A 27845-nucleotide genomic window follows, 5' to 3' on the forward strand; every position below is an offset into this window, starting at 1 on the left:
ATGCCATGCTATATGCTTGGATGGAAGTCAAGAATATTTGTTGTACAATATCCAGAGGCCTGCATTTCTGATTATTAACAACAGTGGACAATGGACAAGTGCGGAGTTCTTGAAGGAATACTGTAATTAATCTCTAATGCTATTTAATGTGAAAGCTGGCCTTGCATTGTGGAGTGGACATCTATTTAGCCATAAGGTTAAAAGGTCTCTATAGCCTCATATTTCTTTCACTAAATACATGCTTTGTCAAAGGGAATACACATGCTTGCATAGATTTATGCCATATCTCAGTACAGGCTATTAGCTACACTAGGAAGTTTTCTCTGCTATGAACAATTAAATTTATGGTTGTGTTAAGGTAATCATGCACCCTATATTGTCAGACCATACCCCCAAAGTAGTTAAGCCACACGCCCTGCTGGTTTATTATAATGAGAGGAGACAAGGATGGCTGTGGCCAAACAGCCTGAGGCAATGGCATCTTATACAAGGTCAGAATTCAAGCCAGTAGCACCTTATTTGATGAGCATTCTAAAAAAACAGATGCTATACCTGTACCAGTGTAAATGATATATTTTTATTTATATGAGACCAGTGAGGTGAAACTCATATTGTTTCCTCATAATGGCTTGAATAGAATCTATAGTGCTCTGAACTAAAGTGAACACTGCTGCCATAGAGAATGCCTCAGGCGAGGCGGGTAATAAAGCATAGCACGCGTGCAAATAATCAGTGCTCCATGCACACAGTAATGCCGTCCTTCGTACTCATATTTAACCATTTAGGGGAGAGTAAAAGGGAAAATAATCCCGGCCAAAATAAGAATCATTTCCAGAGGCCTGACATCTGATCAGCAACTTTATGAAAAAAAACCCATCTGTTCTTTGGATAAACAGTAAGTTTGAGGTGAAGCTCTAAAGCATACATGCTGCTCTTAAACTTTTATTGCCAAGAGAGCAGTTTAAAAGACACTAAAAGGAAACAAGACAGATGTCTGTATTATTGTTTTGCATTATGTGGAGTTCCCATTGCCCAAAGTATTAAAATCAGATTAGCGTTAATCCAAGGAGAATGCTAGGGTGTAACCATTAGTAACTCCTCGCTATTCTGGCTTATCGCACTGCGTGGCTGGCAAGACAAACAAGTCTCAGTTATGAAATCTTGATCATTTGTCCATCTGACTGAAATTTAGTTTTCTCCGTCCATTATCCAACACACACCCGCCTTTATTATTAATGTGCAGTACCTCTGATTTAGCTCTTGCACAATTTCCCTTTAAATACATATACAGTACCTACAGACACCAGCACTGTGCTCAGCCTTCAGATGTGATATTGCATTCAATTTGTAACATGGGGTCTATAAAGAAGATAGTACTGAAGAATGAAATTCATCCACATCTGCCATAACGGATACTAAAAAGCCCTAGGAGAACCTTTACCTATGCATGATACATATGACTACTCTATGGTTTCCAAAATTCAGTGCCACTGTATGGCCACACTCCTTTCTGCAATGTGAGCAGGGCACCTGTGCAGGCCCAGACTGTCAATCTGTGGATTCTGGCAAATGCCAAAAATGGTCACTATTTATTGGGCTGGTGGGGGCTGTTTGGGCCTCTCTGTACTTAAAATGCTTATTTTAAATCCCAGTCAAGACTTGCCTCTGTGCAAAGAGGTGCTTTGTAGTGGAATTCACCACCATGCCAGGGGGCACAAACCTCCAATCCCTTTTGTATTTAGGGCGGTCCACAGGGCCCAATATTTATAAATAGGCACCCAAGGGCCTGTGCCTAGGGCGGCAGCTTTAGGAGGTGGCCCCTGGGTTCCTATATAATCTGTAAAATTTGAAAAATAAAAGAATAAAACCCCTCCCCAGCCGCGGCAAGATCCTACCTATACAAATCTGGTGGTGGAGCTGGGAATTGAGGGTTCAGAGGGCAATATAAAGGGAAAAGTGACATCTGTGACAAATGTAAAAAGACTTGGAGAGCAACACAAGCACCATAAAAGTTCATGGAGGAGCCAAATAAGGGCTAAGATTGGCTATTAGGGGCCTCTATGTACACTATCAGCTTACAGGGGGCTATTTGGTAGTAAACCTTGTTTTTATTCAACCAAAACTTGCCACCAAGGCTGGACTTGTGGCCATTTGTACAAGGCACCATATAAATGCCTTTATCCTTTTATATGAACACAAACAAGTAAATGTAAATAAGCAGTTGGTAGAAAAAGGGATCACTGTACGTTGAACTTTTGAAACTGCCGATGGCCTGCCACAGCACCATTTTGCACAGGGTGCTATTTACCCTGGGGTAGCACTATTGACAAGACATTGCTGTGATCCACTGGATGACAATAAGGGGCATTATTCTTATAGTGTGTTAGCCAACATCACCGGTGATGTTGCCCATAGCAACCAATCGGATCTTTGCTTTTGTTTTCTAAGTTGTAGCTGACCCTTCAATCTGCTAATTGATTGCTATGGGCAACATCACTGGCGATGTTGGGTTACACACTATAATAAATATGCTCCTATGTCTATCCAACTAAGGACACATATTCAGAATCAATAGTTTCAGCTGATCTAAATCAAGGACGTGTAATGTAAAAATCATAAAGAACCGAGTGTGACAAATGATTGTTACCAGATGTTGTTATACAGATGTTACCAATGCCTGTTTAGTTTGGCCAGCAGCAAATGCATAAGAGGAGCTGCAACTGCCATTCTCTTCCCCCTAATCAGACTTTGTCAATGGCCAAATTGCCCAATATCCAATTACTTTGCTCACAAGCTAATCAGGGTGATATTAGAAAGAATGAGTATGGTGCTTATGGTGACCTTAGGTTGAACAGCTAACTCAAATGCAACCAATTAATTATTCCAGGGTATTTTCCTGCTGTTGTATTATTTTCCGAGCCCTGTACATTCTCACCAACAGCACCAGGAGACACAAAAGGAATTCCAAGCAGGCTATTGCCCTCTCGCATGAGTGTTTTGTATTCCCAACACTATTACTCACTTGAAGGAAAAAACACACCCTATTTATAAGCTGACTTTACTCTGACTTCATTTTGGCTATAAATCTGCCTCTCTCACGCTGTGATTTGGGACCCCCAGGGTGAGTCACGGTGAAATCTGAGGAAGCCATAAATTTCCCTAGCAACCCAACAATATCTGAATAATTATTACATCACTGCATAAGTTATTCCCTCCAATAATAATATTACAATAATAAATACATCTGTTAGTATTAATGGTCCCTCCGTAGTTATTGGAATACACACAAGAGTATCTTTTTATTGGTTCTTGAATAAAAAGTACAGTGTTTTCTTAAAAAAAAAATTTCACTGGAATCCCTTCTATAAATCTTTAGTAACATAAATCGTTTACAACTATTCTGCACAGAGGCTCATGGTCCTCTATATTGTAATTTATTAAAGGGGGTATATTAGTCCATAAATACAAAGATGCCCTTAAAAGAAAATAAGGGCCCTTCATAAATGCAGCCACAAGTTCAGCAATGCTAATACTGGTGCAAATGTTGTGCTTATTAACCCATTCAATAAAGGAACTTGCATTCAAACACACTTCTGCTCAGTTGTGTGAAAGTGTCTCCTATTGATACTGAGGAACCCAGGAGGTACCCCACCCTAAATGTGGTGAAAATGTCAGGGCTCCCACTGTGGATGCATCAATTGGCACGGCAGACTTACAACGAAAGTATCACCCAGTGCACAAAAACTATTGGGTAAGAAAACTGAGCTTGGAATGATTGTCATGCTAAAAGAACTGTAAGCTCCGCTGGGACAGGGACTGATGTGCATGATGAACAGTGTCTAAGGGTTGCATAACATGTTGGCACTATATGAAAATATTAAAAAAAAATATAGTGGATTAAGTCATGATGTCAGAAAGGTTTCAGAATCTCCAGGTCATTTGTAAGTGGACAGTGAAGTTTTACTGAAATGAGCAGCACAGTGGAGATAAAACATCTGGTCAGTCTCATTTAAAGATACTCTAGTGAATTATTCTCTCAGCCCAATGCAGATGTACATCTTCTCTCAGGGCACCCGTCTAGACAGGAGTACATGAGATTAACAATCCAGCTCTCCTGGGCAAAGACCTTCTTACTGCTTTATTTTCCCCAAATGAAAGATAAAAATGTGAAATGTAATATTCAGCCCTGCCCTGCCTTAGATTTTATATGTGGCTGAAAATGTAACCATCATACACTGCAGCACAAAGAGAAAAGAAAGTGAAATGTGAAATGAGGTAAGAGTGAGGGACACAAGTGTTTAACTTTAATAAGCAGCCTTATGAAAGATCAAATGGTGATTCCTACAAATTCACTCTCTGTAGGGATAGGTATAGGACATTTTGATGCACGATCAACCATTCCAGGAAGAGAGACACTTATTTGTTAAAATTCCATTGATACACATCCAGTTACTGTTTGATTGCAATCAATCGTTCAAGAATGGCCAATGGTAAATTTATCATTGTATATACAGTATATATATATATATATATATATATATATATACACACACACACACTACAATTTCACTTTGCAGAGTACTAACTCCTATGTACACACAACTGTGATGTTTTAGTCAACAGATTGTTTCTAGTTTATTATTAACACAGTCAGTGTCAGACTGGGAGTCCCATTCAAGGGCCCACCATGCGCCACATTATTTTCCCTCCATCCATCCCCTGCTGCCCCATTGCCTATTATGAGCAGAGACAAAGCAACCCAGCACTGCCAGCATGCTTGGGGTGGTGGGGCCAAAAAAGACCAGGGCCTACCTGACTTTCTTAGTAAATACAATTACAAAAGAAGTCAGTGATTGAAATGGCCGTCACAACAGTTTAGCAGGAATGTCTTAATTACTGTTTGTGTCAAGCTAATCTGACATATGTAATATAAACACATGTATTTTAAACACTCTCTATTGATATTTTGTCTCTTTAAAATTAGCAATGGCAAATTGATAGTACAACAGGGCCTTTATGGACATAAAGTATAATTACTGATGAAATAAAGGTCTTAAAAATGCCAACCAGTCACTTTCTTTCCTTATGATGGCCATATTGGCAAGGCCACCAAACATTGCTCTTTGAGTTACAGTGGGCCGACAGAAAACTGCCAGACGACAAGCCTGCCCAATATACTTTTGGCCAATTTACAGATAGATATTGTACAGGCATGCATTTTAAACACCCCATACACAGGTCACTGATCTGCCGACCCTTTCTGGAGGTGCAGAGTCTGAGTTTTTATTGGCCAGTGTATGGCAAGCTTAAGTCTCTTAGATACAGAAGGGGTAGATGCCCTGTCAAACCCTGGCAGAGGAAACTATAAGAGCAGGAAAGCTTTTCACCTTTTCTTTTCATTTTATTAAATTTAAACTTATTTACCGCACAATTTTTTACATATACAATCGCTTTTTTAAAGTTTTATAAGAAACCAAAGCAGCACCTTCTACACATTTGGCCTGTGTATAGGGCCAAAACAACAGCCATATTTGGCCAAGCCTACACCAGATATCGATCGGACTGGACTGAAAATCATTTCACAAGGATCACATGGGCCCTCAATGTGATCCAATTATTGGTTAGAGGCCAAACAAAATCAAAGCAGCCATATTTGGTTTATCAATCAAATCAGCCAAATTTGGTTTATTTGGTGACCTCACCAAATACAGGTATAGGACCAGTTATCCAGAATGTTCGGGACCAAGGGTATTCCGGATAAGGGGTCTTTCCGTAATTTGGATCTCCATACCTTAAATTAATAAAACATTGATTAAACCCAATAGGATTGTTTTGCATCCAATAAGGATTAATTATATCTTAGTTGGGATCAATTACAAGGTGCTGTTTTATTATTACAGAGAAAAAGGAATCATTTAACCATTAAATAAACCCAATAGGGCTGTTCTGCCCCCAATAAGGGGTAATTATATCTTAGTTGGGATCAATTACAAGGTACTGTTTTATTATTACAGAGAAAAAGGAAATCAGTTTTAAAATTCTGAATTATTTGATTACAATTGAGTCTATGGGAGACGGGATTTCCCTAATTCTGAGCTTTCTGGATAATGGGTTTCTGGATAAGGGATCCCATACCTGTATCGAAAATATGATCTCACCGATTGTTTTACTTCAGCTTTAAAGGAAATCTAATGTGCTAATTCTGTACAAATATATCTTATATGATAAAAACAAATGAACAAATTCTGAATTTAGAATGTGTATGTTTGCTTCATGGATGCGCCTGAATACTCCCAAAGCCATGCAGCCTGTGCAAGCTCTGAGGCACTGTAGCTTTTTTCAGGAAAACTAGGGTAGATGAACACTAGCGTCCCTATGTAATACATTTGCCCAGGTCCAGCAACCAGATTTGCTTTTACACAGGTGACCAGAAACACTACCTGCTGACTGGCTGCTACAGGTGACAAGATATGTATCAAACTTTACCTATTTTATCCAAAATTGGCCCCCCAATCATCCCTGCAGCATCAGCTTATAGGACAGGTAAACCACATTTTCTGGTAATAACAATTTTCTCATAATTTGTGACGACGCTTAAGCTTAGCTTCTCAACAGCTGCCCAGAGCACACTGAGCATATGCTTGTCTCTGACACCCCTAACAAATTCCAAGATGGTGAGCTCCTGGGATAACTTTAAAAGCCTGGATCATTACCACTAAAGGAATGCGAAAATTTGAATCTATTACATTTATAGGGTTTAGTTACAAACGGACAGAACCAATATCTCATAGGTCACCTGTGGTCATCCAAGGCATTTTTATGGTCCCTTTAGCTAAATCCTTCATCCTCTCTTTTTATAAGGTGTAAATGTAATCCCACCCTGAAACATGTAGCATTACATACAACCCCTCAATTAGAATTCAACATTTACACAATCTCCCTGCATGGGAAAGGGTAACTGGCACTCTGCACTTATAGGATTAAGTCAAGATTGCTATCATAAAATAAATGTACACAAACACTTAACTGAGAATTTATTTGTATTAAAATGCATTTAACTAGATATAAACCTCAATGTGATAAAAATACACACAGTCAGCACATGATAGATCCTCTTTAAGCCAGCCACAAACATATACTGATTCCAGAACACAGGGTTGGACCACAGTTTGAGTATTGAATTGCATGCTTTTGGGCCACACACATGGATTACCAAATTACACTAATCCAGTGAGATAAACTGCATAGGAGCCAGGCGGGAAGCGTGTCCTTTGTAACTTACTGTGAACCAATCAACTCCAATGCACAGTGATGGGAAGCATTGGCTGGCGCTATTTTCTATCCTGAAGAAACAACTGATACTGATAAAGTATATGTATTGATAACTTGGGCCAAAGGCTGCTTCCAGGTGTTGTAGGTGGTACAGGTGCCTAATAGTTAATTGCATAAGTTGTGCTAAATAGTCTGTAGTGTCCATCAGTAAAGGTGGCCAAACACAGGCCAATAAAAGCTGCAGAGTCAATCTCTCCTGATTGAGTTGGCAGTTTATTAGCCCATACATGAGCTTGCCTAGCTAACATCAGGCCATCAGTAGCATTTGAGATTTGTAACACCCAAGAATTGCATTGGCGTGTTGGTGCCAACAATCAGTTCAGCCAAATTTGGCCATGTGTGGGTGGCAACATCAGGCCCAGATCTGGCAGTGTATGGTCATCTTAACTTGACTGTCTGACGTCAATTCAAGTCCCCCCTTGTAGTTCCAACCTTGTTGTTTTTAACCTCCTACTCATTTTAAGACTTTGATTTTCAAGTATCTCAGTTTAAATAACAAAGAGACATTTATAATTGAACTCCAAAGTGCAAAATCCCTACTTAATTGTAATTTGCCATGAATTTTTATCCAGAATGTAAGCTGGAGAAGAACCACTGGATAAATGGCAGCTGTGGGTTACTGATCTATACATAAAAATGTATATAAATGTATGTATTTTTTCATTTACAGGTCAAAAACTGCCTGTTGCTAGCAGCAACAAGCATATTCCACTTATTTATCTGAGAGGTGGCACAGAGGAGTATGGCACATCTCTCTGATGTCATATATTGAGTGTCAATGGCTTTAGGATTATGGCAAACTACCTAATGGAGTACCCATGCTCAAACCAGTAAAAGTGCTACAGCCCTTAGTGGTAGATTATGATTATTCATGTGCACACTGGTGTAATTGCAGGGAACACACCCACAGGTCAACAAGAATCCTACATATGGCCCAGTTTGCATGGAATCTTCACATCACAAAATGGGCAGAGGTACAAAAGCAATGTCTGACATCACTGCTGGCAGCGAGATGACCCCGTGGTGTAAATAAGTTCCAGTAACTCAAAGCAATGAGCAATTTAATCAAGATGGTAACTTAGATCAAGAGCGTTAGATCAGAATTTGAAATGCATTACATAACACATGGCGAGAGCAAAACATCCACTAAACAGAATAGTTTGTCATGTTTGCAAATTGGCTGAAGCAGATTGCAGAAATGGCTTGATATTTGGTTTTAAATATGTTTCTTATATTTTGCCTCGCCAAAGTAAGTGAACAGAAACCAGAGGTATTCTGTATAAGATGCATCAGTATGGAAGCATTAATAAAACAGATAATAAAATCATGGAAATCAGGATCTGCTAAGCTAACTGCCGCCAATCTGGAAAGGAAAAAAAAAATACATTTATTGGCTCCAGATGTGTCTATTGAGGGAAAGAATCTCTAAAATATAATTGTTTCTATAAAAGGGAGCATTGTTGAACATTCATAAATGCGCAGCAGAATATTTTATCCCTCATAGCCCAGACACATTTGAATCATACATGGGAATGGGTTTCTTCTGCTCTCGGAACAGGAAAATTCTTCTAAAGAAGAATTTAGAATATTGGCTAAAAAAATAAATAAATTCACTTTTTGTGTATTATGTATATTTTTAAGTTTCTCAGGTAATCCCAGCTTAACACTTAAATATTCACCTCATTTTAAGTACTACTCTTCACTGGAGAAATGAAACCCTTCTTACATTTGTAGTGTGGTCATACTAGAGACTGATTGGCCAAACCAATCTTTCAGAGGCCACATATGGTATCCAGAAAGCTACAAATGAGAAGGCCATCTCCCATTTTAAGTAAATAATTCTAATTAAAATGATTTCCTTTTTCTCTGCAATAATAAAACAGTGCCTTTTGTACTTGATGGTAACTAAGCTCCATGTATTGTTTATAAAACCTATTGGGTTTATGTTTAAAGAGATTCTGTCAGGATTTTTATGGTGTACTTTTTATTTCTAAATTACACTGTTTACATAGCAAATAATTCACTCTGCCATTTAAAGTTTTATTGTTAAACCAACAAATGTATTTTTTTTAGCTGTAATATTGGTGTGTAGGCGCCATCTCTTTGTGCCCGAGTCTGAGCTTTCAGAAGGAGCCAGCGCTACACATTGGAACTGCTTTCAGGTAACCTATTGTTTCTCCTACTCCCATGTAACTGGAGGAGTCCCAAGCTGGACTTGGATTTCTTACTATTGAGTGCTATTCTGATACCTACTGGGAGCTGCTATCTTCTCCCTTCCCATTGTTCTGCTGATCGGCTGCTGGGAGGGAGGTGATATCACTCCAACTTGCAGCGCAGCAGTAAAGTGTGACTGAAGTTTATCAGAGCACATGTCACATGGCTGAAGAATATGGCTAGCCCCATGTGAAATTTCAAAATTAAATATAAAAAAATGTTTTATGTTTTTGAAAAATGGATTTCAATGCAGGATTCTGCTGGAGAAGCTCTAATAACTGATGGGTTTTAAAAAAAAAAACACATTTTTGGCTACACAGCAGATTTGTTTATATAAACTATAGTAGTCTTTCTGAGGCAAACACACCAGTAGTACCAGTGCAGGGCAACAGTACATTATATTCAAATTAGTTTTACATACTTTTTGGTGTTACTGTTCCTTTAATAATAGGACTCGGACAAGACAACAGGACTGTATTATCTATAATCAATTAAGTAATTTTTGAGTACATTTTCTTTTTTAGTCTGTAAAACAAAGCTTCATTCGAGCAGCCCTGTCCATTTTTCACATTTGCATCTTTGGTCCGCAACATACAGTATAAAAGCCAAACCTAGTCCCCTGCCATATATTTTCTTTTTATAGAAACTGCACTCTCTCTTTTCTCTTAAAGGGGAACACCACCCAAACACAACATAAGCTTTATAAAAAGAAAACATAATTTCAAGCAACTTTGCAATATACACGAGTTGAAAATATGCAGCCTTTTCATGATTTTTATTGTAACTATATGGTTTGGAACAGAAAATTCACAGATCTAACAATAGAGGACTCTGTCCCCTTTTTCTATTATATAATAATCCAATGTCCACAACTCAATACAGAAAATTGGTTATTTCATGATTAATGTAGCGAAAGTTCTGATACCACGCTACTGGAGGTCCATCCCCTCAATCACAGAATGAGCCCATGAGATCCAAGAAATAGATCAATTTGAAGGAAAGACATTAGATCCTGGGAATCAAACTCAACATGAATTTTTTTTTATAGAAATTGACCCACTGGCTTCTCTTTGTGGAATCACAGGACTTTGCAATTCTGACCTTATAAGATAAGACCCCATCATTTAGAGACTTTCTCATCCAAAACCAAATTGCTAAAATGCTACAAGGCCAAACTTTAGAATTAGAAGATTGTGACGCATTATAGATCTGATGGACCCCTTACCGTACCCCATCTTTTACCCATGAAACAGAATTCCGACTACATTGTCAACATTTATATCATAATGAGACACAGTTGTATCAGGCTTACATAACCACTGTATTTCTAAGAAACTACCTTACTACGACAAAGTTTACTTTTCAATGTTTTTTTCTTTTTTGGAAAAAGACATATCCTCTCGTGTTTCCATCTCTCATGGTATTGTGATTGCTGTGGAAAAGTCATTACAATTTGTAACATCAATGTTTTAGTCCCACCTTCCCTGCCAGGGTTTCAAATGATGCAGAAAGAACTGTTTTGCAGCTGGATTTCAGCATATTAAACGGTATTTATTCATACTTTTGAAAGGAACAGATTACAGTGATAGGCATATTAGAGGTTTCTGTGTTGTGTGGGGCTCTTTAACAAATTTTGGTTCCACCTTAAACTTTTCTCCTTTTGGTGAATAAGTAACAGCCTTTCTTCTGCACAGAAACTGCTTGTGTACACATCACATTCTCACCTACTCTTCCTCTCTGTCCTATTTCTGGCAGTCAGTGACATCAAAGCTAAACCCAGTTCTTTATATTCCATTCCTATACAGCTATGGCTACACTAGCAAGTGTCTAATCTAGTTCCAACTCACCTTGGGCTCCTTCCAAAAAGAAAAGGAAATTGTCTTTTTTCCCCAGCAATATGTATGCAATCTTTATGGATGGTGGATTTTTCATTTTGTCAGTTCAGTGGATTTTTCATTTTTGTCAGTAAGCGAATTTAAAAAAAAAGTACATGAAAAACCACTAAAATACAGTTTGATTGCATGCTTCTCTTTAACCCTTCCTTATCCTAATTTGCACATGCAAACTAAGATTAGGTTCGATATTTGGTCAAATCTTTCACGAATGATTTGGGGTTCGGCCGAATCCTCAAATAGCAAAAATAGTGGATTGGGTGCATCCCTAAAATATATCAAAAGGGATGAAAAAAAGTTTCAACACCTTTTGGTGGATTATTAAAAGGTTTTGCAGCAAGGCTGTTTGTTTTGCAGCAAGGCTGGGTCTTTGTGTACTGAAATACAGGGTACAGGCCTAACTAACAGTGAGTTGTAGTTAGGCTTCACAGCATGGGGCAGATGAGCCAGTCTGATGTGTGTGTGGCTCTGTCTCTATATTCAGCTAGGGCTACTGAAGGAGTCTATTCGCCCACACATCCAGCTGCTATGAGATTAATGCCAAAAATGAGAGCATGAACTGTTGATCTTGCCTCCAACTGTCTGACCCACCATGTGCAGTACGGGGCAGCCGCTGCTATGCACAGGAATCAGGGGTTAAGAACTTATTATGCCGACTGTAAGTTTTTCCTAAAAGGATGAGCATGTTTAGGCTGCTCGCGGCTGCTTGAAATGGGGCCAACTGTTTGATATATGCTTCTGAAGCAATGTATATTTTACTAAGACTGGTCTTCCTTTCCTAATGCAAGGGTGGCTTTCCATACAACTGATATATGGGAACAGAAATACCCATATCCATTGCCTAAACCCTGATTTAAACATTTGTGGCAAGCCAGTTTTATTGCTCTGGCAATAAAGTGCTTTTTTGAAAACAAACAATATACACATTATTAGTAGAAATAAACAAGGGATTTAAAAACTGTTCTCCTAAAAGTTCAGGTCGGAATTCACAAAATGGATGTTCTGTGACCTCTTGTGGCAGCCCAAGAATATTACAGCTAACTTACACCTGGCCAATAAACAAAGAATAAATATTATGCACTATTGTGAGACTGTTGTTATGGTTATTTTTTACAAGGCACCTATAAAAAAGTAAAGATCTTTTATGGCACTTTCTATTAATGTCTATAAGGCACGCACAACCAGCTGAACTTATAATATTACAACTCCTCTTCCACTTGAAAAAAGTTTATTTATATTCACAGTAGCATGCATATCTATATATACATGTTTTATGTTAAGTTGTGGCTGCAATTATTTTGAAGGAGAACTAAACCCCCTGTATGTGTGCACTATGTGAGATGGACAGCTTAACTCAGTTGCATCTGACTTTCAGCCTTAAATAGTCTCCTAGTCTGATGATGAGCAGACTGGAAATCAGAGCTGGCAGTACTTCCTTAAGCCATGAAGTGCAGCCGATTGTGGGCACAAGGAGCACAGGAAGTAATGGCAACAAAGATAGCGTCCTCAAAGAGCAGTATATTATACAAACGAAGCAGTGTGATTGCCTATCTGTGTATGTTTGTATAAAATCAATTTAGTGATTTGGTTAGGGGAGTTGTTACCTATGCAGGGATGGCGTTTTTTAAGAAAAAAAGAGGGTGTAGAGGGTTTAGTTCTTCTTTAAGATTGCAATTTTCTGTAGCTTCTATGAAGGCTTTAGTGGCCCTGCATGCAGGTTCAGTCTTGCCTAAAATATTATTGTGTCCAATTGTTATAATCCCACAACTGGAGTCCTGTGGGCCAGATGCGGCTTTCCAAAGGATTTTTATGGCTCTTAGTCTGCTCATAGGCTCCATAAACTTCACTGCATGACATCATCATTTTAACATAATCTGGCCCTCACACATGCTGTATATAACTGGCCCACTTCATGTAGTTGAACAACATTGACCTAAACTGCAAAAAAAAAAGCCCTGACCTGTTAGGGTGCAGATCACCCTGTTTGACCTAACTAGGGGTATGTGCTGTGGGAAACAGACACTAATATCTAAACTAATAACTACAGCAGAGGCATTTCCCTGTATTATGTTTGTATAAAACTATATATATATATATATATATATATATATATATATATATACACACACACACACACATACATAACATAACATAAAATATTTGAATGAAATTATTCACATGCATTGATACCGCACAAGTACTGTTTGTCATTTAGGAATGTTATTTGTAGACATTTATAAAGTGTCAAAAAAGTTTTTAGAAAAAAATCAAAGGCAAAGTAAAGCAATTGTCAGTATTGTAATGGATACGTGAACAGTAAAATGTTACTGAAATCCCCAAATTTGGTTTCCAAAACTGTGGGACTGGCCCTCATAGGGGTCTTGGAACAATGACTGGTGCTTGACATGAAAACATTTGACAACCACTGTTTTATAGCGTTATAATCAATAGGTGAGAAAATAAAGATATGTTTCCTCCTCTCATTTTGTCAAATAAAATGCTTCAGCTCCCATCCCCATAGGAAGGAGATTATGTTAGTTCTGAAAAGGAATAATATACAGTAGGACCCTGAGTTTACATATCCGCATTTAACGGTTTCCTAGAATTGACAACATTTTTTTCTTGTCCCATACAGGCAAGCTGCTTTTTATTTTTCCCACATTTTACAATTTCCCAAAATTTACACCATTCTGAAGCTGTCCCCTGGGAAACGTAAAATCAGGGTTCTGCTGTATTTTATTGAATTCAATATTCAAGAAAAAAAACAAGTTGAAAATAAGTGGATACTGTTAAAAACCACATTGAAAATGTGATATTTTTTGTCAACATAGGAGCTCTAGAAATAGGAAAAACTAGAAAAAAATTCCAACTAAAGGACAAGTTTTTTTAATTTTAGAAGTTTGGAAACAGGCCCAGAGTGTTACAGCTAGTTACAGAAGTGGGGCAGCTTCTCACTCTTCTCACTTACCTGTAGAAAAGATAAATACTGTGTTGTTCCAGAGCCCTTGCTTTTTTAGAGCATTTGTGACATTTGCCACTGCCTCATCCAATACAGACACCATTCCTGCATACAGCCGCCTGTTCTTGTCATGAATAGAGGTGTAAGGCTCTATGTACTGATCAGGAACTTGCAGGGGGGAATGTACTGCTTGGTAAGCCAGGTAGAGAAATAAAGGCTGGAAAAAAGGTGAGACAGAATGAGTAGCAATTAAATAGATTTTCAGTTCTCATATCAATATATTTAAGTGTATTAAGACTTTTAAATGGGTAGGGGGGAATAGTGAAGCAGTCATTGTGGCTCACTAACTTGCACTTTTGGCCATAGTTCCCATATCAGTGACCAAACACCACGTGGTATACTTTAAATGAGTCAGTTACAACCACAAAGGCATGTATGGTCATGTTAAAATGGGGTGCTTTACCTTTTCTTTGATGGTTTTGTATGGTGTAGATGGAATCATTTAAACCATTTTTTCAAATAGTCTTCATAAATTTTTTATATAATGTTTTGCCTTCCCATTACCAACCTCCAACTAAAAATGCTGTCTGCTTGCAGAGGTCCGTTGTATTGTTACTCTTATTTCTGAATTTTCCCCTTTCAAGCCCCCTATTATTCATCTTCCCTTTTGATTTCAAAATGTCTTCTTGGTTGCTGGTCACTGTTAATAGTGCTTACATTACAAGCCAGAGAGCTTTAGAACCCTTGTCCATGGAAGCACCATTAGTAACACAACAGATTTGTTCATGGGTGTAGACATATACATTTTCATGTAAAAACAAACCAAAATTACATTGCTGTGCAACAAGAACCAAACTTGCACTTAAATGAATACTGCCCCTTTCAATAGCTGAGCACTACCTATTGTGTTATTTTTTTTTAGAAAAAAAAAATACTCAGTGTTTTTATTTGCTTCCCCTTTATAACACAGCAAACATTAATAAATATTAACAACAGCAATGAGTATTATTATTAGTATTATAAACAATACAAAAGCTAACTATTGCAATTACATAAATTCCACTAAACTGTAGTCAATGTTAAAGAAATTAGTTTTACACTTTTATACTTCCTTTATAGTTACAGTTGTTTACTGTATATACTTAACAATTAAACAACCTCTTAGTGAGTTCTTGAACCCCACGCTGTTTTTACAGCTGCAACCAACACACTCATGTTGTGACTTGCAGACAGATGTCCCCTGCTCTGATTGGCTGATTCCAGCACGAGTCACTATTTGCATTGTGGTCTGACACACAGTATGATTGTTTTTTTTGCAGTAAAGAGAAATTGTTAGGTTGAGGAAGCACACCCAGAAAAGAAATATTAAACATTCACTTCAGTTTAGTAGGTTTTGATAATAGTGATAGTCCACAATAGCACTTTGCAGCAGAAAAGAGCAAAGGAGGAACACAAGCTATACCAGTGACCCCTTTAAACATGGGGTATATTTATCGTGCTGTATAAAAAGTGGAGTGAAACATTACTGGTGATGTTGCCCAGGGCTACCAATCAGCAATTGGATTTCAAAAGTTAGAAAACCAAAGCATCTGATTGGCTGCTAGGAGCAACCTCACCGGTTATGTTTTACTCCACTTTTTACACAGCATGATAAATACACCCCTTAAGTAGTAAAATTAGGGCACCAAATAGTAAGCAACTGGCTTACTAGCCTCAGCAGTGAGTCTCAGACCAAAGCATCACATTTTGGCAAGGTTGCTAGTACCACATAAAAATACACATGATTTCAGATTAATCAACAGCACTTTAGCTAGGCCTTATTATTAGACTTCATGTTTTGTGGGCTTTCCTTGTCCTTTAAATAAAGAGCACTGTACATTTTACTAGCAGGTAAAGGTTCGAGCAAAAGATAAATACATAATATTGCTTGTAAAGGGAGATATCAGCAAGGCAATCCACATATGTTGCAATAAAGAATGTGTTTTGTACCAAGACATCAGAAAATGTGCATTTTCTAAATAAGAAAACAAATCCTTGTAATTGCAAAATGCTTACCTTTTCAGGATTGTGATTTGTTATGAGATCCACAGCTCGATCTGTAAATAAGTGGGTTGAGTATTTCATTTGATAGTCGGTGGCAGGAACCTCTCCGTCTCGAAAGTCCAACGCACATCTGGTTATATTCAGGGTTGTAATGAGGTAACATCTTTCATGACTATAGTAATCTTCACCTCCTGTCCAATATCCTAGCAAGGTAGAACACAAGGAAGATTAGGAAGAAGCAATAATTGGGCACATTTCCCTTTAACAACAAAACACCCAAACCCTGTTCTAAATGCCTAAAAAATGTCTATTACTCCTCTTTTTTCTACATAGATTTAAAGCAATTCCTCCTCTTTTTTCTACATAGATTTAAAGCAATTCATACATCTAAACTAAACTTGTAGCCCCCAGATTCCTAGCGCACTTTTTAAAAGTCCTACAAGGGGGCAGCTACACTCTATTCAAAGGAGCTCAGCCTGAAAGCCAGTTATAGTGGAATTTTTGTGATAACGCTCTCTTAGATACACATGAAAGCCCAGATAAAAAGTAAATTAGGGTGCGATTTGGGTGAGCACTTATTTGTTGTCCTATATATGTTTGAAATCATGGTGGCTTTGCTAATACACCAATGTTTTAATAAATCTGTAACTGTGTTCTAAGGTAAGGAGGGCCCTGAAAAAACGTCACATCTTCAAGGTGGGCTTGAACCAAAAAGTCCAAGTGCAGTGCTTTTATTATGTTTATATGCCCAACCTCTCTCTACCATTGACAATTGGCATCAATATGTGTAAAACACATTAAAATGGGTACAGGGTTCATTTAAAATGACTCCAGCAAGTGCTAAATGCAGCCCTGTCCTTACTGCCTGTAAAAGGCCACCATCGCTCCATAACTTGTGCCGCTGCGGCTAATATGCCTCCCCTTGCCCTATTACTTATGACGACATTACTTCTAAATGATAGGAGTGCTGCATCCATGGGGAGACGCAGGTCTTTGCAAAGACAGGACAGGTTGCAATGTGCAAAACACAGGCATCCCTTTCATCTACTGCAACAGCTAGGCTGCTCATGCATGCTCTCATCCTATCCCGCCTTGCAGGGTCAGACTGGGGGGTGCAGGGCCCACCGGGGCTCCCGCCCCAGGGGCCCTGCAGGTACCCCAGCCGCGTCCCCTAACCCCCCCCCAGGGGCCCCCCCTAACCCCCCCGCAGGGCCCCCACCTGACGTCCTCCCCGAGCGCGTATAAATTGAACGTGTCGGGGATGAACAGTCAGTAGGGGGAGCGCCGGCAAAGGTCGGACTGGGCCGCTGGGGCCCACCGGGATTTTTCCCGGTGTCCCGGCGGCCCAGTCCGACCCTGCCGACTTGACTACTGTAACCTGCTACTAACCAGCCTCCCTAACTCCCATCTTTCCCCCCCTACAGTCTATATTAAATACTGCTGCCAGAATTCTCCTCTCATCCAGGAGAGTTCAGGTCCTTCCCCTGCTAAAGTCCTTATCGTGGCTCCCTATTAAACAAAGATAATCTTACAAACTCCTTCTCTTAAACTTCAAAGCCCTCCATTCCTCACTACATCTCTTCCCTTGTGTCTCCGTACGTTCCTGGCCGACTCCTTCGTTCCTCGCAAAGCAACCGCTTGGTTGCACCCCCCACTTCTACTGCTGTTTCCCGCCTTAAACCTTTCTGCCTTGCTGCCCCTTACATTGGGAATGCCCTCCCTGATTTCCTCCGGAGAGAATCCTCCCTCAGACTTTTTAAAACTAAACTTAAAGACTCCCTCTTGGAGCACTCGCACAGCCCCTGATCTGAGAACTAGCACTTATTTTGTAGTGTCACCCACTGTGATAAATAAAAAGATATATGTATCTATATATAAATATAAAGATATACATACATACATACATTTTGCATTTGGCACCCTGCCCTGCACTTCATGCATAAGACTTTACATTTCCCAGAGAATGCAACCTTCTGCATTTAAAAACATAGGGAAAATCTATAGTCCAATTGGGTTTTTTGAGATTTTCTTTTCCTTTTTTGTTTTCCAAAACTTCCATAAAAGGATTACAGATTTGTGAAACCACTATTATATTGGTCATCTTGCTGTAGTTTTAAAAATAATCAGGGCAGCAAATGAGTGTACCTCTCCAGTCCCAGACTGGCAATATATGGATTCTGGCAAATACCAGAGGGGCTGTTGTAAGATGCCACTGACAGACACTATTTAGTGGGCATGTTTGGGCCTCTGTGTACTTGAAATGCCAGGGCCTATTACGAATCTTAGTCTGGGATTGTTCCCCTTCCCAAATCTCACCCTTGCTGACCTTGATTCTGAGCCAACCCAACATTTGGGAAAATGTATACTAGCATGAACCTAAGGAGTAAACAGACTGAGGAAGTTGTGCAACAGTTGCAAATTAGATGTACACTATTTGAGAAAAATTACAAAATGTTCCTTGGTTTAGTAACAACACATGCGGCTTGTATTTCTCACTATATATGTGCCAGTCTGGCTTCTATCTGCATGTAAAAATAATCTTACCAAAGTAAGAGTCAAATCCTCTCCGGGTTGGCAGGCAGTCAGTTTTATACATGCCGAGGTGCCACTTCCCCACCATGTGGGTGACATAGCCCCTTTCCTTTAGCAGCTCAGGCAGAAGTTTATCTTCAAGGGGGTGGCAATGAGGCTGGCATGGCCATATAATCTGATGCTGTAACCCTGTGTGAATCTGTAAAGCAAATGGAACAAAGGTGCCGGAGTTAAAACAGAATACAAAAGATTTTGTGGCAGAAGCTGCACCACACGCATTTAAAGGAGAAGGAAAGGCTAATAAAGAGTTAATCCCAAGCTGCAGGCATACCTTCAGTTCTCTCAATAGTGCCCTTAAGTCTCCCCATATTTCACCTGTTCAGATGATCAGAAGCCAAACAGGAAGAAAAAATGCTGAGCTATGTAAAGAAAGTTCCCATAATGCCTCACTTCTGCACGGAGACCATGTGAACATGCTCATTCGAACGCTCCGAGCATATTGTCGGCAATATTTTTGCGCTTGCGCAACTTTTTCATACGCCCGCACAACTTTTTCGTACGCTTGCGTGAAAAATTCGGAAAGGTTCTGCCGCTGTTTACAATCGTTCAGTATGAAAATTACGTGACTTTCGGATCGCCGATGCAATATTATCGTGACTAATACGATTTTTTCGTAAGCATTTCTGTGATTTTTACGATCTTCAGAAATTATCGTATCCAATCCGAATTTTTCCCATTCGGGATTCGAACTTGTGTTTTAATGAATCGGCCCTTATAAGTCAGCTTCCTGCTGATTGGCTCAGATCCACATTCCTAACGGGAGTGAGTTCTCGAAGGAGGGGGGAGCAGGAGAGGGGAGAGAGCAGAGAGCTGCGTGTCTCTGGCACATGAATTACAGACACAACAAATCTTTTGACAGAGAAGTCAGTGCACCAATTCTGTGAGTGCTTATGGCTGTATTTACATAGACCTTTCTGATAAAAGAAAAGGCCCAATCTGTGCCGAATTCCAGATTCAGTGAATCCCTAGCTATTAGAACCTTGTTTTTTATCATTTTTTGTCGTTTGTTTAAACTTTAGGTTTATGGAATGTTTGTAGTTTCTTTAATAAGTAAAATAAAAAGCCAAATTGCCATAGGCTTAGTTGTAGATTTAGCCCCAAACAGTATCATCATTCATGGTGGCAGCGACAGGCATGGATGGCCAATAGGGTAGGGCACCAACTTCATAGCCAGTAGTTGTTTGGTTTGTTTCTAAAAGTAGCATCTTCATATAGCTTTAAAATAGCTGAGCTTTGGCAGTGAGGTAATGACTTGTATGGTGTGTTCTTCCGATCAACATAGAAAATAAATTAGTATATTAAAGGAACAGTAACACCAAATAATGAAAATGTTTTACAATAAAATTAACTGTTGTCCTGCACTGTTCAGAAAGAAGCTGCTGTGTAGCCATGGGGGCAGCCATTCAAGCTGGCAAAAAAGGAGAAAAGGCATAGGTGACATAGCAGTTAACAGATAAATTCTGTTTTTGAACAGCTAGCCCCATGGCTACACAGCAGCTTTGTTTATATAACCTATAGTAGAGATTTAAAGCAAATACACAACTTTTACCAGTGTTGGCAATAGAACATAATATATTTTTTACTTTTCTACTCTTTAATTTTTTGGTGTTCCTTTAAAAACAGAGGAGTCTGAGATGGAGCCAGGTAACAAACTGAGAAGTCCTAAAGAGACAGTCATGCTTATCTTTGTATCTCATATGGCTCCCAGACTCCCCCTTTCTTATTGTCAGCCTACTCTCACTCACTCCCTGCTATAACCAGTGCCAGGGGCACAGGGGATGCGATTGCACCCAGGCCCTTAACCCTTTGGGGGCCCAGTCTCCCTCTTTCTTATTGTCAGCCTACTCTCACTCACCCCCTGCTATAACCAGTGCCATAACCAGTGCCAAGGGTGCAGGGGATGTGATTGCACTCAGGCCCTTAACCCTTTGGGGGCCCAGACTCCCTCTTTCTTATTGTCAGCCTACTCTCACTCACCCCCTGCTATAACCAGTGCCAAGGGTGCAGGGGATGTGATTGCACTCAGGCCTTTAACCCTTTGGGGGCCCAGACTCCCTCTTTCTTATTGTCAGCCTACTCTCACTCACCCCCTGCTATAACCAGTGCCATAACCAGTGCCAAGGGTGCAGGGGATGTGATTGCACTCAGGCCCTTAACCCTTTGGGGGCCCAGTCTCCCTCTTTCGTATTGTCAGCCTACTCTCACTCACCCCCTGCTATAACCAGTGCCAGGGGTGCAGGGGATGTGATTGCACCCAGGCCCTTAACCCTTTGGGGGCCCACCAAAACCATGAGAGTGCAAGATTGTGTGCAGGACTGTAAAGGTATTTGTGCATCCACACTTTCAGGCACATAGGGAGGGAGCCTGGGGGGAGGCTCATAGGGGGGTCACGCAGGCCTGTCCATCCCTAGTTACACCCCTTGCCACGGTCTATCCCTCACTCATTTGCCCAGCTGTTGCTACCACATCCTTCCACTGCAACCAACTATCCCCACAAGCCTGGTGCTGCCACTGCCTACTAGCCATTAATGCTAGCCCTTGCACATTGATGCCTTTAAAAACTACACAGTTATGTAACTTGTATAAAAGCAATTGGCCTGGATATGGGTCTTCTAATACCTTTAAGAATAACAGTATGGGGTACATACCACTATATTACAGCAATGTGGCAGAAACCCATGCAGCCTGCAGCACACAGATGTCAAGGATTCAGCCTATTGATCTTATAGGTGTTCCATATTATTTTAGCAAGGTGGCACTTCCAACTATCAGTGGACTACAAATCCCAGCATGCAGTAGGTTCTGAGTAATTATAAACCTCCCTGGAAATACACTTTAGTCAGAGTATAAATGCAAGTGCTGCAGAGTGAATGGGAATAAACACCCAAGAATGGAAGAAATGTAAGTTTTAAGACGAAATGGCTATATAACAAGTGGCAAACCCAGGCCGCTGTCATGTGACTGCTCCCATAAGAAATCACGTGACTGGGCTATTGCCTCAGCGCACAGGAGTCTGAGTGAGGGGAGTGTGTCCCTGCCCAGTGGCTACACAGTTCGGGCAGCAGGAGAGCCGCTCGGCTGCGTTGTGATTGTGCCCCTGCTGCACCCCGGTACTGACTAACACAGTATATGCATGGCCGCTGTAGTGCTGACCTGGTATCTGCCGCTGAGCAGCTGGCTGCGGGACGGAGTGCACAGGGGCTGAGTGTAGTACCCCGCCAGCCTCACCCCCTGCCCAGAAAGAAAGTCCAAAGTCGGCGTAAGGATCTCGGAACCGTGGAAGCCAACATCATTCCAGCCCAAGTCATCAGCCAGGACAAACACGATGTGAGGAGGGGAGGCGGCGGCAGCAGAGGGCTGGGAAAGTGCCATCCATGGCAAGCAGCCCAATAGCAGCCGTGTCAGCCCCAGGGATCCCGCCATTCTGTGCCCGAACTCTCCTCCTGTCACAAGTTTATATTGAGGAACTGTCTGTGTGAGAGAGAGCCCTGCCCCTTATATCTTCCGCCTCCTTCCGTCCGCCTCACCTACCGGCTCTGCATTCACAGAAGGGGGCAAGAGGGGGCACTTGCCCCCCCCCTGGAAAAGTAGCAAAAAAAAACTGGAAACAGAAACAGAAATGAAGACTGAAAAGAAGAATCTGCAGCTGTAACTTTACCTAAGAACCAACTCTCAACTTTTGCTGCAGATTTCATCCCACAGGCACTATACCCAGGCACTATACCCAGGCACTATACCCAGGCACTATACCCAGGCACTATACCCAGGCACTATACCCAGGCACTATACCCAGGCACTATACCCAGGCACTATACCCAGGTACTATACACAGGTACTATACAGTTCTAAAGAATCACTAGCTGACATTAAATAGTTTTTTGCCTGACCTGACATCTATAATAATTTATAATCTATCCCCTACCCTAACAGATGGAGGGTAAGTTAACTCTTTCCCTCTGAAAAAGCTCATTGTGTGTTTCTCTTTCTCTTCTGCCTCTATACAGATTTCAAATGGGGGGCAAAAAATATTGCTCTGTGAGGCTACAATTTTTATTATTATTATAATTTTGTATTACTTATTTTTCCAAGTAGGCCCCTTAACTATTCATATTCCCATCTCTTGTTTAAACCACTACCTGGTTGCTAGGGTAAATAAGACCCTAGCAACCAGATAGCTGCTGAAATACCAAATGGAGAGCTGCTGAACAAAAAGCTAAATAACTGAAAAACCATTAAAAATAAAAGTGAATTCGAATGCGAACTACCCCTTTAAGCTAACTGATCCCAAACACAAATGTTTGCAGATCCCCTCACAGAAGTGCACGTATAAATACTTTTACATCCTAAACATTTTAGGGTAAAAAAAAAAAGCACCCCCCGCACTTTTGTACAGTATCCCTGGGAGTCAGTGGGAACGGCAAGAGGTAGTTGGGAGGTTAACTTTTTACGCCAGCAGCGAATCCACTAAGTGTCACATTAGCTATAGGTCAGTCTGTGTATGGGCCATCTTTAGCCTCCCCTAGTATCATCCTGCAACAGACAAATATATATATATATATATATATATATATATATATATATATATATTTGTCTGTTGCAGGATGATGCTAGCTTACTTGCCCCCCCTTGGCATGCGGCTCTGTGCTCCCCACTGCCTCATACTATCCTTGTATACCGGTATAACATACTATCCTTGTATACTGGTATAACATACTATCCTTGTATACTGGTATAACTTACATATAACATACTATCCTTGTATACCGGTATAACATACTATCCTTGTATACTGGTATAACTTACATATAACATACTATCCTTGTATACTGGTATAACATACTATCCTTGTATACTGGTATAACTTACATATAACATACTATCCTTGTATACTGGTATAACATACTATCCTTGTATACTGGTATAGCATACTATCCTTGTATAGTGGTATAACTTACATATAACATACTATCCTTGTATACCGGTATAGCATACTATCCTTGTATAGTGGTATAACTTACATATAACATACTATCCTTGTATACCGGTATAGCATACTATCCTTGTATACCGGTATAGCATACTATCCTTGTATACCGGTATAGCATACTATCCTTGTATATCCTCCCCCAATCTTTTTAAAACTAAGGTTAAAGACTCCCTTTTGGAGCACTCGCCCATCACCTGATCTGGGAACTGGCACTTATATTGTAATGTCACCCACTGTGACCTACAGCACTTATATTTGCCTATTTGTGTCTGTTAGTTACCCTCCCATATAGATTGTAAGCTCTACGGGGCAGGGACCTCCTTCCTCTTGTGTCCTCGACTCTGAACTTATTGCTGCTGTATTTATCTGTATTTATTATTATACTTTGTATTTATCTATTATCTTATTAACACCCTGTTTGTATTAATGTATTCTACTGTACAGCGCTGCGTACATAAGTAGCGCTTTATAAATAAAGATATATATACATACATACATACATACCGGTATAGCATACTATCCTTGTATACCGGTATAACATACTATCGTTTTAGAGTATACCGCCCAAGCCGCTGTACTGCAAAATACATGATGTTCAGCATGCTATTCAGAGATAATTTGCAAATGGTCTTCATGTTTTATTATTTGCAGTTTTTGAGTTATTTAGATTTTTGTTCAGCAGCTCCCCAGTTTGGCAATTCAGCAGTTTACTGGTTGCTATGGCCAAATTTAACCTAGCAACCAGACAGAAATATGAATAGAGGCAGGCTTACATAGAAAGTTAAGTAATACAAAGTAACAATACATTTGTAGCCAGAGCAATAGTTGTTTGGCTGTGTTGAATCAGTGACCCCCATATGAAAGCTGAATAAAGGCAGAAGAGGCAGGCAAAGAATAAAAAAAACCTCTATGTAAAACTAGTAATGAGTGAATTTTGTCGCCAGGCATGGATTCGCAGCGAACTTTCGCATATCACCATTGGCAAATTGTTTTGTGAAAGTTCAGCACTGTAAAAAATATTGTCGCGTGTCAAATTTGTCAAATGCGTTTTCGCAAATATTTCTCCCCTTCGCTAATGTTATTGCTGTTTCGCAAATTTTATGGCAAAGCAAAACGGGACAGATTCGCTCATCAGTAATAAAAACCACTTACTTTGCCCAGGAGCATTAAGGTCCCCATACACGGGCAGATTGTAGCTGCCGATATCGGTCCCTTATAGGGGCAGAAAAGAGAGGCCTGGCCGACTGATATCTGGCCTGAAATCGGCCAGATATCGATCGGGCAGGTTAGAAAATTCAGTCGGACTGCTCCTTGCCGCCAATATAATTCGATCGTTTGGCCCCAGGGCCAAACGATCAAATTATTATTTTTTTTTAACTACACGCTCCCTGATATCGCCCACCCGTAGGTGGGGATATCGGGTGCAGATCTGCTCGCTTGCCGATCTCGCCAAGCGAGCGGATCTCAGCGTGTATGGGGACCTTTAACCCATAGCAACCAGTGATGTTACTTTTTAACCAGGTGACCAGTAAATTCTATCTGCTTATTGGTTGCTATGGGTTACTGCTCCTGGGCAAACTTATTGCCATTTTACCAAGTAACCCCCTATGTGTCTTCTATTACCAGTAAAAAAGGATAAGTATTATTTTGTTCAGGGGGTATTTTGATATTTTAGAGAGCAACGTTGGTGCAAAAATTAAAACAGAAAATGACACATGTTCAGCTTGTAGTTTTCATATTCTATGCAGCGGCACATAGTTGAGTTTTTCTGGCAAGTGCACTTTTTAATTAGATATTCATTTCAATTAGATATACATTTTAACAGCCTATTGATTGGGTTTCTGTTGAGCACAGGTGTGTATCGCCCTTTAACAAAGGAACAGTTTCTGGTTGATCATCCATAATATCCCTGAGGCCTTGGAGAGCAGAGGGGCACAGGAAGAGGTAGGCTTCAGCACAGCTTGTGATAAATCTCTTCAGGAACATCCAAGTATAATATTACATACAGAAGGCCACCTAATGTGCACAGAGGAACAAAATAATCCTTCAAAGTTTTTTGTTGAAAATGAATTGAAAATGTTGCTCAGGCCTTATTTGCTTAATGCAATATCAAACATTTGCTGTACTTGTTAATAATGCTGAATATGTCGGTGCAATATAAATAAGGGGAAATCATGACAATAGGATAAGCAGAAAGGTATTGGTCGAAGTGGAACTTCATATAATATAAACAAAAGCAAACCATGTCCTTTATTTTTGCAGTGATTTTACATTTTATTAAAAGGAGTAATCTGTAGGCAAAAGGGAAAAAGAACATGGAAATAATCATATAGATACTGTATGCATGACTCCTATTGGAAGAATTCAATATTGCTTGTACACACCTTCATTATTTCTCTTTCATACTTTAGCGCTTGTCATTGTGTTAGGTAACAATAGTAAAGGGCACCTTTTCAATGTCATTTTCTATTTTTAACAATTTTTTTGCTCAGTAAAAGAAAATGCAATTCTAAGAAACGTCAACTGCTAAATGGAATTTGTAGCCCTACAGCCCTCTCTGCATCATACTGTAGGTTAGCTGAATCTACTGATGGCATCTCCATTGAGGGCCAAGAGTTTATATTTTAGCAGAAAGAACAGTACAATTAATTAGAACAATATCAATGTATCTGATATATCCATGCCTCATTTGACATGGGCAGGGCCGCCATCAGGGGGATACAAGGGGTACTGTGCTTAGAGGCCATTCCATTGTTGCCCTGGCTTTATGTTTAGGGTCGTTGTCCTGCTGGAAGGTGAACCTCCGCCCCAGTCTCAAGTCTTTTGCCGACTCCAAGAGGTTTTCTTCCAAGATTGCCCTGTATTTGGCTCCATCCATCTTCCCATCAACTCTGACCAGCTTCCCTGTCCCTGCTGAAGAGAAGCCCCCCCCCCCCAGATATGTCAAAGCCCCCCCCCCCAGATACTGTCAAATATGATGCTGCCACCACCATATTTGACAGTGGGGATGATGTGTTCAGAGTGATGTGCAGTGTTAGTTTTCTGCCACACATAGCGTTTTGCATTTTGGCCAAAAAGTTTCATTTTGGTCTCATCTGACCAGAGCACCTTCTTCCACATGTTTGCTGTGTCCCCCACATGGCTTGTGGCAAACTGCAAACGGGACTTCTTATGGTTTTCTGTTAACAATGGCTTTCTTCTTGCCACTCTTCCATAAAGGCCAACTTTGTGCAGTGCACGACTAATAGTTGTCCTATGGACAGATTCCCCCACCTGAGCTGTAGATCTCTGCAGCTCCCCCAGAGTCACCATGGGCCTCTTGGCTGAATTTCTGATCAGCGCTCTCCTTGTTCGGCCTGTGAGTTTAGGTGGACGGCCTTGTCTTGGTAGGTTTATAGTTGTGCCATACTCCTTCCATTTCTGAATGATCGCTTGAACAGTGCTCCGTGGGATGTTCAAGGCTTTGGAAATCTTTTTGTAGCCTAAGCCTGCTTTAAATTTCTCAATAACTTTTATCCCTGACCTGTCTAGTGTGTTCTTTGGACTTCATGGTGTTGTTGCTCCCAATATTCTCTTAGACAACCTCTGAGGCCGTCACAGAGCAGCTGTATTTGTACTGACATTAGATTACACACAGGTGCACTCTATTTAGTCATTAGCACTTATCAGTCTATGGGCAAGTGTCTGCACTCAGACCAAAGGGGGCTGAATAATTACGCACACCCCACTTTGCAGTTATTTATTTGTAAAAAATGTTTGGAATCATGTATGATTTTCGTTCCACTTCTCACGTGTACACCACTTTGTATTGGTCTTTCACGTGGAA

The 27845-nt window shown here is 40.2% G+C and overlaps 1 protein-coding gene across 1 annotated transcript in view; it reads right to left on the reverse strand.

Moving 5' to 3' along the window:
- Nucleotides 1-22568, reverse strand: part of arsb (arylsulfatase B) — a 64625-nt gene extending 42057 nt beyond the window's left edge. The window contains exons 1-4 of the mRNA XM_002940198.5: nt 22186-22568; nt 18985-19171; nt 16453-16643; nt 14407-14614 (exon numbers count right to left, since the gene is read on the reverse strand). Coding sequence (XP_002940244.3) covers nt 14407-14614; nt 16453-16643; nt 18985-19171; nt 22186-22455 — 856 coding nt within the window. The 5' untranslated portion in view covers nt 22456-22568. The remainder of the gene's footprint in view (nt 1-14406; nt 14615-16452; nt 16644-18984; nt 19172-22185) is intronic.
- Between the last annotated feature and the right edge of the window lie 5277 nt (nt 22569-27845).

This window comes from Xenopus tropicalis, chromosome 1 (assembly GCF_000004195.4).
Source record: "Xenopus tropicalis strain Nigerian chromosome 1, UCB_Xtro_10.0, whole genome shotgun sequence".
NCBI lineage: Eukaryota > Metazoa > Chordata > Amphibia > Anura > Pipidae > Xenopus > Xenopus tropicalis.